This window comes from Antennarius striatus, chromosome 20, assembly GCF_040054535.1.
Source record: "Antennarius striatus isolate MH-2024 chromosome 20, ASM4005453v1, whole genome shotgun sequence".
NCBI classification, from domain to species: domain Eukaryota; kingdom Metazoa; phylum Chordata; class Actinopteri; order Lophiiformes; family Antennariidae; genus Antennarius; species Antennarius striatus.
The window spans coordinates 15,561,511-15,573,588 of record NC_090795.1 but is presented as its reverse complement, the minus strand read 5'-3'; the positions used below and the strand labels follow the sequence as shown (position 1 = coordinate 15,573,588).

Sequence of the window (12,078 nt, the reverse complement as noted above, 5' to 3'; positions counted from 1 at the left end):
TGAGTGAAAATCCCAGTAGATCAGCAATTTCACTAAAACCAGTAGTCCAGAATTTAAGTTTTAAACTGTAATAACTAAAATAAAACTAAGAATATTTGACTTTGGACCTAGACTAATTAAAAAACGAAGACTGACAAAATGTACACTAATGCAAAAAACAAATTCTGAAAATATTGGAGTGTTTTATTTAAATAACTCTGTTGTCTGTCTACAGCCTCTGTTGGACATTGGTCTTTACATCTTCAAGCTGACAAGTGCCATTGGTGCTCAGGTAATTCTATGTACTGCTAAAAGAATTAAAAGAATACTGAATCTCCAATTTAATCTGGAACAATTGGTTAATTTGATTCGCAACCATTTGTGCTTTCTGAATGGACAGATGGATATCCCTGAAGTTTAACTCACTGTACCCACCTTCACTTCCCTCCCTAGGGCCCCGCTATCATGATGGCCTACCTGCTGATCTCAGGTCTGTTTCTTACCAGACTGAGGCGGCCCATAGGCAAGATGACTGTCACCGAGCAGCGATATGAGGGAGAGTACCGCTTTGTGAATTCTCGCCTCATCACCAATAGGTGAGCAACTATGATCGCATTCAGAGTGCTTATTCTAGTAGATCAGATTAGATTACATTCAAATTGCTCTTTTCTTACGAAGAACATATTATAGTGCAAATGGGTAAAGCTAATGTACAGTTAATGGCTATTGGTTGATTTTAATCGATGAGCAATCTGTCCAAAGGAGAGTGCTACCTGATGGCTCGACAGTGCTCTGTGATGCAGGCGTCTTGAAGAATCTCCTCTCACAATAGCGCTCATACAGTAATTATTTTTAATTTTATTATTTTTACATTGGTATTTTTCTTACTCTGCAGTGAGGAGATAGCCTTCTACAATGGGAATATTAGAGAAAAACAGACTATCCATGCTACGTTCAAGAAACTGGTAGGTAAAGTTTAGGAATGTGTACCACAAGATGAAAACACCTCGAGAGGACTTGAGGAATGATCTGTAGAGGGTTGTGTAGCTCCTGTAACCACACTTATATTGGATATCATTTTAAGTTTTCTACAACTTCCAAAAAACAAAACAAATGCTACATGAATTGTAAAAACACTAAATCCCATACTTGATTTAAAATAATGCAAAACAACTAATGATTTCAAATGATGAGAAGTAAATGCTGATTTTGAATTTGTTGCCAATAATATGAGAAAGAAGGTCCTGAACTGTGGACCAGCGGAAATCCTCTGTCAGGAAAGAATGGAAAAATTTCCATTTTAAAGTGACAGTAGCGGTTCTACCAACTCCAGAAAAGTGTTGGTGCATAAAATTATAAATAAGCAGACAATTTACAAAAACTATGAATTCAGTTTCAGTTTTTCCTTTGTGCTATTTACAGTGATTTTCAAATACATATATTTTTTATTTTCAGCTGTTTTGGAAATTTAGTTCTAACTGGAAGCAGACAAACACAACTGACTTAAAAAAAACTGACATGAATCCAGTCCGTACCGGTCATCAACCATAGGAAATAGTCTGACGGAGTATGTGGCATTCACTTTGATAAAGTCTAAAACAGTAAATATTGACATACAAACATCAGAGAAACATATATGTGGTATGAAAGAATACCAACAACAGAACTAGACAGTAAAACGATGAATTAGTGTAGCTTGTGATCACTAGTTGGAGAAACAATAGGCTCTTAAATAGGGGCTCTCAGGGAGGCAGATGTTAAAGTGCAGGCAGTTCTTGTTGATGTAATCATTACTAGAAGAGATGATTTACCTCGTCTGGAAACCTGAACTTCATTTGCTTCTTTTAATGAATATGATCAGATTTTTTATCCTTACTACGAAGATGAACATACTGTTTAAAAAAATGGAAAGAGCAAAGCAATGCTAATAAAAATGACAGTTAAATAGCAGTCAGAAGGGGATAGCACCATGACAGTGGGGACAAACTGCTCTTAATTTAGCTGTTTTCGTCCTGTTTTTTTCTTCCCCTCCTTCCTCCTCCCTGATGAACAGATCTTGGTCCAATGGCAGCAGCTCTTTGTTATGCAGTATGACCACTGGACATCTGACACATTACTCAACCTGTAATTTGTCGACCCTGACGTCAAGTGAAACATACTTTTGATTTTTTCCTGCAGTGTGTTTTTCACAATAGTCATTCACCCCTTGTCTCAGTCCAAGTGGAGACCCTGTGATAAAGTCCTGCAGACCTGTCTTGACAGAGAGCTGTGGACATCTGTGCAGCAATTGATGCAGTCTTTAGAAATATATTAGTGTGTCCTGATAATAAAGATAAGCAGATAAGACTAACAATCAAACATCAACATTATGTCTACATGCTATTTGATTCTTTGGATTAAATGATCACTTATATTTTTATATTTATCACTGCAGTAGCGTCCAATATTGAACCACTGGAAATGGTAAAGGTGATTTTCAGAAGGTATTAACAGTTTTACTGCAGTAATGTTGGGTTGTCATCCAAATTCAAAATTAAAATCCTTTAGTTCTTAACCAATCGCTAAAAGGCAGTAAGAGTTACTTTTAATCCTTTTCCTCGAACTGAAAACATCTTAGACAAAATGATGTACATTGTCAACATCAAAAGAGATAGCAATGTGTTGTACACAGAAACCCCATATGTTACTTTTGAAAGGAACAAATGCATAAAATCTTGCAAAGTTATGTGTAAGACTTTAGGTCATCATCCCATATTGGTGATGTGGATGCACCGTCTTGTGTTTCAGGTGGACCACTTACATAATTTCATCTTCTTTCGCTTCTCCATGGGATTTGTTGACAGTATAGTTGCCAAATGTAAGTAAATAACACATTTCTAAACAAATTTTTCAATCTTGTATCAAGCATTTATTTACACTGCTGTATGAAGGGTAAGCAGTTCCATCAAATAATTCATACTAAGGTCATATCATTCAGTTCGGTCAACCAACAGAAGTGTAGCACTGTATGCCCAGAAATAATCCGGTGTTTCCCCTGGGACTGTTTTCCGGCTGTTATGACAATGCCCATGAGAATGTAGCACCACAATAACAACACATTTATGGCCATATGTATGGATCATTTATTCCTTGCTTATTTATTCCACTAACTTATACGTTACACTAGTCACTAAAGGAGCAATGCAGTTCTGTTGTTTAGACATAGATGTGCTCTGGACTTTGTTCAGGGAGTTGGATGCATGAGTGAGTGACTTAGAAATATTGGTTAGGGTTGTAGTTCAGTTACGTGTTAGTGAAAATCATTAGTAGCACATTGACACTTCTTCTTTTCCTTTCGGCTTTTCCCTTAAGGGGTCTCCACAGTGAATCAATTGCCTTCTTGTAATCCTGTCTTTTGAATTCTCTTCTCTGACACCAACTACCTTCATTTCCTCTTTCACTATATACATAAACCTCCTCTTTGGTCTTCCTCTAGGCCTCCTGCCTGGCATTTTAAAACTCGGCATCCTTCTACCAATATATTCACTATCTCTCCTCTGGACATGTCCAAACCATCTCAGTCTGGCTCTCTGACTTTATCTCCAAAATCTCTAACATATGCTGTCCCTCTGATGTACTCATTCCTGATCCTATCCATCCTGGTCACTCGCAGAGAGAACCTCAGCATCTTCATCTCTGCTACCTCCAGCTCTGTCTCCTGTCTTTTCCTCAGTGACACTGTCTCTAGACCAAACAACATCGCTGGTCTCACCAAAGTTTGGTACAGCGGTACACCTTTCCTTTCATTTTAGCTGAAACTCTTCTATCACACCTGACACTTTTCTCCACCTGTTCCATCCTGCCTGTACACGCTTCTTCACCTCTTTTCCAGACTCTCCATTGCTCTTGACTGTTGTCCACCTTCTTGATCTCTTCTCCCTGTAACCTCACTCTTCCACTTGGGTCCTTCTCATTCACACACATGTACTCTGTCTTACTGCAGCTAACCTTCATTCCTCTCCTTTCCAGGACAAACCTCCACCTCTCTAGCTTCTCCTCCACCTGTTCCCTGCTCTCACTGCAGGTCACAATGTCATCTGCAAACATCATAGTCCATGGAGATTCCTGTCTAACCTCGTCTGTCAGTCTGTCCATTACCATAGCGAACAAGAAGGGGCTCAGAGCTGATCCCTGATGCAGTTCCACCTCCACCTTGAACTCCTCTGTCACACCTACAGCACACCTCACCACTGTCTTACAGTCCTCATACATGTCCTGCACCGCTCTAACATACTTCTCTACCACTCCAGACTTCCTCATACAATACCACAGTTCCTCTCTGGGCACCCTGTCATAAGCTTTCTCCAGATCTACCACTGCCCCTAAAATCCTCTGTGCCGATGGCTCTGAACTGGAGTTTGTGACCAGCTATAAATACCTTGGTCTCTGGTTGGACTCATCCCTCTCCTTCTCCACCCACATCAAGCACCTGCAATCAAAAGTCAAAGCTCGCCTGAGCTTTCTCTACCGGAATAAGGCCTCCTTCACCCGTTCAAACAAATGCACGCTTGTGAAATTGACCATCCTGCCCATATTCGATTATGGTGACACCATCTATAGGATGGCTTCTCAATCTACTCTTAGCAAACTGGACACTCTCCACCACTCTGCCATCCGTTTTGCCACAGGAGCTCCATTCAGAACTCACCACTGTGACCTGTACAACCTGGTAGACTGGACATCCCTCCACACCAGACGGCTCCACCACTGGCTTCACCTCATTTACAAATCCATACTAGGAAAAACACCTCCCTACCTCTCCTCCCTTCTACACCACTTCCGTCCTGCCCGCAATCTTAGGTCCAGCAAGCTCATCAAACTCTCCATCCCTAAAGCCCGTACTGTCTTTGGTCACAGTGCCTTTCGATTCGCTGCAGCTAATGATTGGAACAATTTTCAAAACTGCCTCAAACTCACTGTCCCCATATCACTCACTGCTTTTAAACAAAACCTACATGAAATTGTAACTGACAGCTGCACTTGTTGAGTGTCTCTCTCTCTTTCTCTCTCTCTCTTTCTCGGCCTTGTTCTCTTGTCTTGTATTTATTTTTCTTATATTTTCTGTATAGTGTATGTTTTTGTGTTTATTTTAGACTTCCTCCCCACCCCCACACCTCTAAGAGCCACTGCTCTTAGCTCAGGCAGCATTTGTAAATAAGAACCTGTTCTTAATTGCTTGCCTGGTTAAATAAAGGTTAAATAAATAAAATCTACAAAAACAGAATGCAGCTCTGTCTGGCCTTCTCTGTACTTGTCTATCAACATCCTCAAAGCAAATACTGCATCTGTAGTACTCTTTTTTGTCATGAAACCATACTGCTGCTCACAAATGCTCACTTCTGTGCTTTGTCTAGCTTCCACTACTCTTTCCCATAACTTCATTGTATGGCTCATCAGCTTTATTCCTCTGTAGTTACCACAACTCTGCACATCTTTGTTCTTAAAAATGGGCACCAGCACACTTCTCCTCCATTCCTCAGGCATCTTCTATCTAAGATCCTGTTGAACAACCCAGTCAGAAACTCTACTGCCACCTCTCCTACACACTTTCATACCTCCACAGGTATATCACCAGGACCAAGTGCCTTTCCACTCTTCATCCTCTTCAGTGGCCTCCTCTCTTCATCCTGACTAATCTTTGCTACTTCCTGGTCCGCAACAGATACCTCTTCTAGTCTTTGTTCTCTCATTTTCCACGTTCATTAACCCCTCAAAGTACTCTTTCCATCTTCCCATCACACTACTGGCACCTGTCAATAGACTTCCGTCCCTATCCTTAATCACCCTAACCTGCTGCACGTCCTTCCCATCTCTGTCTCTCTGTCTTGCCAACCTTCATAGATCAGTCTCTCCCTCCTTACTGTCCAACCTAGCATACAAGCCCCTTTTTTGGCCTTTGCTACCTCTACCTTCACCTTACCCTGCATCTCCCTGTACTCCTGTCTACTCGCCTCAGTCCTCTCAGTGTTCCACTTCTTCTCAGCTAATCTCTTTCTCTGTATACACTCCTATGTCTCCTCATTCCACCACCAAGTCTCCTTATCTACTTTCCTTCCAGATGACACACCAAGTAAGTCTCCCTGATCACATTAGCTGTAGTTGTCCAGTCATCTGGCAGCACCTCCTGACCACCCAGAGCCTGTCTTAACTCCTTCCTAAAAATCATGCAACACTTACTTTTTCAGCTTCCACCATTTCGTCTCCTGCTCTGCCTTTGTCCTCTTCATCTTCCTCACCACCAGAGTCATCCTACACACCACCATCATATGCTGTTTGGTTATACTCTTGCCTACCACTGTGGATTGGAAAACATTGCAAAAATTATGTTCAGCATAAAACAGCAGTTAATGTAGTCTCCACCATTTTAATAGGTAATAATATGTCATGACACTGTATTATAATAAGGTGCAATTTTTCAACTTTAGTTTGACATATATTAAGAGCGCTTGTGTACTAAGTGTACTTCTTCTTCTGATCCCTTTGTTTTCATATTTCTCTGCAGACATAGCAACAGTGGTGGGTTACCTTGTGGTTAGCCGACCATTCCTGAACCCACTGCACCCGCGACACTTGCACAGCTCACACTCTGAGCTGCTAGAGGTAAGAAAAGTAAACACACACACAGGACAAGGCACAAGAAAATTTATTAAATCTTTAAAAGGATTTGTCTTCCACACATACCTTCAACATACAGACATGGCAAACTCAAACTGCTCTGATATATTAACCCTCCCCTGGTTCCTTCATTGTATCTTGTAATGGAATATGCTGGATCTTCAAAACAATGTTGATAATAGTGGTAGATAGACTGCTGTCTACCACTGTTAGCAAAAGTGCCTCCACAGAGAGAATGAAGTCCTCCTTTGTTCCCCATGCCATCAGGGGTACAATGACTGTCATTTGTGGTAGAAAGAATACATTTTCACAGCACAGTACCAAAAAAAAAAAAAATCCAGTGAAAAAATATTTTTTTATCTAATATATTGTGAAGATACAGTATATGTGACAAAGAAACACCCAGGGTTACCTGGTGGAAACATACATATGACATTAACTCTTGTTTGGGAAATACTTACTGGTTTTGGTGTTGTGATGCCTAAATAATGTTGCTGGACCTGTTTGACCCATAGGACTACTATCAGAGTGGAAGGATGCTCCTGAGAATGTCCCAGGCCCTGGGCAGGATTGTACTGGCTGGCCGAGAAATGACCCGCCTCTCAGGGTGAGTGTCATTGAGATTTGTAACAAAGAAAATCCTAGGTTGCGGTTGTTGTCAGTCCTAGTTCTGTTCATCCAGAGTCTCAAAATCATGACGGTAGTGAGTAGGCTGAGGTTCTCGTTACATTTTTCTGGATTTTTCACATAATTTAAGACAAGTTGGATCAAATCTAGATGGTTGAATATTGTATTGCATAAGTGTTCTTTTTATATCTAAGACACAAAAACAGGTGTTTCATAAGGGCACATGAGTAAATTGGAAAACAATCTAAACTTTTCTATACAGTATGTAAATCATAATGAAATTAAGGTTTTTCAGTAATACTATCCTAAGAGCAAAATATGTTAAGCCTTGGTTTGATAGTTAAAAATTCAGTACCTCAAAAAATGTGGAATATGGAAACAGATTTCTGAAAGGTTTGTTCATTTATGCACTGAACACTTTGCCTGGTCTCTTTTTGCATTAATTCCTGAGTCAGTGCAGCATACCATGACCACAGGTGATCATCTACATTGCTGAATCTGGTGCCTTTCATCTTTTTTCTTTTTTTTTCAGACAATTCAAGTCATGTGAATTTACTGACAAGTCATGTACAGTGACACACAGAATCATTAAAACAAACAGTGGTGCATTTGGGACCATAGACAGAGTCCATGTCCTTTTGGAAAAGCATTTCCATGAAGTTTTGTCAGAAAATGTAAACAAGATGTTCTCCAAAATCTCCTGGGAGACATGTATTGACTTTAGATTTGATAAAACACAGTAGACCAGTGAGTCTTAGCTGAATTTGGCCAATAATATGGTATATGTTTTTATTGTTTCATTCATTCATCTGCCGAGCTTCTTACTTTTTTCTGTATATTTTTATATACTGTATGTAAAAACATATATGTATATATATATATATATATATATACTGTATATGTACACAAATGGGTACACGTATATATCATATAATTTTGTACATTCCTATCTCCTGTAGATTTACTGCTCGAATCACTGAGCTGATGAATGTCCTGAAAGAGCTGAATGCTGGAAAATATGAACGCACAATGGTCTCGCAGCAGGACAAGGGTAGATACACCTTATAACTGATTCCTTCATAACTTGTGTCATCAAACACTTTCAGTGATTCTCGATATATTCCATTCACCCTAGAAACAGACCCTGCAGAGAAACTGTTACTAGTGCCTGGAAATGGTCAGATTATTAACAAGGATAAGTTGATCAAGTAAGTCTATTATTTTTAACTGGGATATGCTTCTTTGTTTTCGGCATTTGTGTTATGAGGTCATATTTGATGCAACATTTTACTCGTTTTGCAGATTTGACCATACGCCTCTAGCAACTCCCAATGGAGATGTGTTGATCAGGAACCTTACGTTTGAAGTAAAGCTTTTAATGTCATTTGTCAGCCATATCATGTAAATGTGATTGACTGAATTAATTGGAACAGGTTTTGTTTTTATCGCATGGGTGTACTTTATACATGATATTCTGATTCCCTGGCATAAATTATTCCAAGAGTCATTATTTCTTTGAAGGTAAGGTCTGGCACCAATGTCCTTGTGTGTGGACCAAACGGCTGTGGGAAGAGCTCTCTGTTCAGAGTGCTTGGAGAGGTGAGGAACCTTACATTGAACAGTGGTTAAATGAAAAGCACAATTAATTTGGTTTACATCATTGTCATTTTTTTTCTCCTTTTTTTAAGTTGTGGCCCCTTTTTGGTGGACACTTGACAAAACCTGAGAGAGGAAAGCTCTTCTATGTTCCACAGGTAAAAATGTGTGTATGTGTATACATATACAGTAGTCCTCAAGATACAAACATCTGACTTACAAACATTCGTAGATGCAAACAACCACGCGCCGCCATGTCCAACTACTTTAGTTCTTTCTGCCACAACTGTCTCACAGCAGTGTAACATGAACACCCCATAGATTAAGATTTCATGTCATGTTAGAATGACTCATCAAATATCAGACTAAGCGAACAGTTTTCTCTGATGTCAGACTTCATGTGGTCTTTTTGTCTTTCTGTTGGTGCATCAACTGCAGCATTATGTTCTTCTTTCTTCACATCTCTACCAAATTCTGAGCAGGGAACAAACTCACAATGTATTTATGTTCATGGGGACGTTCAACAACATGGAGACGGAAGAATATTCAGGTCAGGTTGAAAGTTAGAGCAGCAATGTAGACTAGAGACTACCTGTATGGAAAGTCATATAATGTTGGAACCAATTTTTTCGGGTCAGGTTTCTGCCTGGAAGCATTAACTGTCGCTACCGCTGAACTCTGAATGTTTATTTAGTTGATGTTAGCTATTTTTGGAGTTAACTGAGAAACTTAAAGAGTAATCAAACATAAAGGAGCGTGTCTGACTTTTCATGACCAGGAAGTGCATCATCGTGTCATTCACGTCGGTGTGGTGGAATACCTCAGTGGATTAAAGCTTGGCTTAGCCTCTACACCCCCCAGGAAAAAATTAAGTCGTCAGAGGTAGAGATGTTAGTTACATTATGGTACTACAGGAATTTAGGTAATGATATTGAAATGACCTCAAATTACTTATAGATTGATATTTAATAAATAAAGACTATCGAACAATACATCTATGAACAACCTCTTTGAACTAATTGTGTTTGTAGGTTGTAATGTTTTAGTCAAAATATGTATGTGTGTATATGTATGTGTATAGATTTTGTATTATGACATTTTTGTTTTTACAGATAATGTAAAGTACTGAAAAGAGATAAATTGGTACTGAATTTGGGAAGTCTATTCAAGTTTGGATGGATACCTTTGCTTACTTTACTGCAATTTCAAAGAAATGTTCCTGGAAATGTACATTACAATTAATAAAAAGGTGGTTCACATATAACTAATGCATACAAACCTACTGTTTTTCCAGAGACCCTACATGACTCTTGGTTCTTTGAGGGACCAAGTCATTTACCCTGACACCCATGATGAACAGAAAAGAAAAGGCATCTCTGATCAGGTACTCTCACACACACACACACCACTACATTCCAATGCACGTGTGTGTTCTAATGATATACTTTCTTTTGCTGTTTTTTGTTTCTAGGTGTTAAAGGAATACCTGGACAATGTTCAGCTTGGTCACATTTTGGAAAGGGAGGGCAACTGGGACTCTGTTCAGGATTGGATGGATGTCCTCAGTGGGGGAGAGAAACAGAGGATGGCTGTAAGGACTGACTCAATCTATTTCAACAGCTTTACTTACAAGAACCAAGGCAGTCACAGACTGCAACATAACGCGACAGCCCTGAATTAAAGATTTTGCCCTGACCTACTGTATTTGCATAGGTCAAAGATCAGAGCTAGTGCTCTGACCTACATTCTGACCTACATGGTTTTACTCACACTGGCCTTTTCCCTCTTCTTTCTGTCTTATCCGGTTCCTGAGTGTACAAAAGTTGAAATCTGACCTTGACCTAGTTTTCTAGTGACTGACAGTCACTCTCATGCTCACAGTCAAAAGGGCATTGCTGCTTCACTTCTTGGTGATCAGTTTTTAGGGTCATGTGAGGCAAGCTATGGAGTCATGCCAAATCCGAAAACTATCCAAGTGGACCACTTAGTGTTGTGAATAAAGGTGGCTTCATTGAACAGATGGTCTTCTTTTTGGATGTGTTGTTTTGTGCAGTGATGTGCGGTGAGGTTCACGGCGGTGAGGCACCAACAAAGTTGGTTCTATGAGCCAGACAGAGTTCAGTTAGCAGTCTGACATTAAAAACTGGTTAAATTCATTACGAGTGTACCACTCAGTTTAAATGGGACAGGTTATTTCCTGATGTTAAGTTTGAAGGAGACATTTAAGCTCCAACGTTTGTCTACTTTTATTAATTAAATCTTGTTTTGATCGATTGGTAGTCCTATCAGTACTCGGCTCCTCACTGCTGAGCTGTGTGTCCTAAATGATTTGTAACCACTTTTTAATGTCAGGTTGCTAATTTACTGGCAAATACGACACTGTTTAACTTGTAGAACTGACTTTCATGTCGGTGCCTCACCTCTGTGAACCTCACCGCACGTCACTGGTTTTGTGATAGCACCTACAAGGAACTTAGAAGGGGTGAGCAATACTGGTCCAAGCACAGAACCCTGAAAAATGCAATGATTAACATTGTTGTGTATGGGAGATTGGAAACATCTGGAAAATGAGATTGATACGTATGACCTTAGCTAGCTTAAGGTAGTTCCTGTAGTGCCAACTCAATAGCATGTGCATGAGCAAATTATGGTCCTCTTCTTCAAATACTCTGATTGGATGAGAGGAAGATTTGGGTCTATGTATGCTTGGGGAGGTATTTCTGATGAGGAAACACAGTGACTACATTTGGAACCAGAAATGTTCAACCACCTTCACCTCAAAAAATATTTTAGGGTACTGGATGAAAGAAAATGACAATACATGACAACAAACCTCATTTTATGAATTATTTTGATAACAGAAGTTGGCTTAACTTTGATGATAAAATGAAAATGTGACTGTTATTTGCACTTGCAGTATAAATCAATTGTGGTGCATCCTTTAGCTTTGATAGTTACAAGCAATTTTATCTAACTGCTGACAAACATTTTACTCTCCTGGGTTGGAATTTTTGTATGTTCTTCATGTGCAAAAGCCCCTAACTAATATTTCATGACATCTTTGGTTCAACTACCCTTTTTTAAACCTCAAAGACGTTCATATTTAAATGTAGTGCTTGAGAGGGCTACTCCAGAAAGTTACGAGATTGTTTTCTCAACGGCTTTGGTTGACTTGGAGATGTGCTTGTGGTAATTGTTTTGCTGGGAAGTCCAATAATCAAC

The 12,078-nt window shown here is 39.5% G+C and overlaps 1 protein-coding gene across 1 annotated transcript in view; it reads left to right on the top strand.

The window, feature by feature from the left end:
* abcd3a (ATP-binding cassette, sub-family D (ALD), member 3a) overlaps positions 1-12,078 on the top strand; it is a 38,323-nt gene that overhangs the window by 20,835 nt on the left and 5,410 nt on the right. The window contains exons 8-20 of the mRNA XM_068304394.1: positions 215-271; positions 433-575; positions 875-944; positions 2,767-2,836; positions 6,521-6,618; positions 7,149-7,240; positions 8,220-8,311; positions 8,396-8,468; positions 8,563-8,626; positions 8,782-8,859; positions 8,949-9,014; positions 10,151-10,240; positions 10,328-10,447. Of these exons, the coding sequence (XP_068160495.1) occupies positions 215-271; positions 433-575; positions 875-944; positions 2,767-2,836; positions 6,521-6,618; positions 7,149-7,240; positions 8,220-8,311; positions 8,396-8,468; positions 8,563-8,626; positions 8,782-8,859; positions 8,949-9,014; positions 10,151-10,240; positions 10,328-10,447 (1,113 nt within the window). The remainder of the gene's footprint in view (positions 1-214; positions 272-432; positions 576-874; positions 945-2,766; positions 2,837-6,520; positions 6,619-7,148; positions 7,241-8,219; positions 8,312-8,395; positions 8,469-8,562; positions 8,627-8,781; positions 8,860-8,948; positions 9,015-10,150; positions 10,241-10,327; positions 10,448-12,078) is intronic.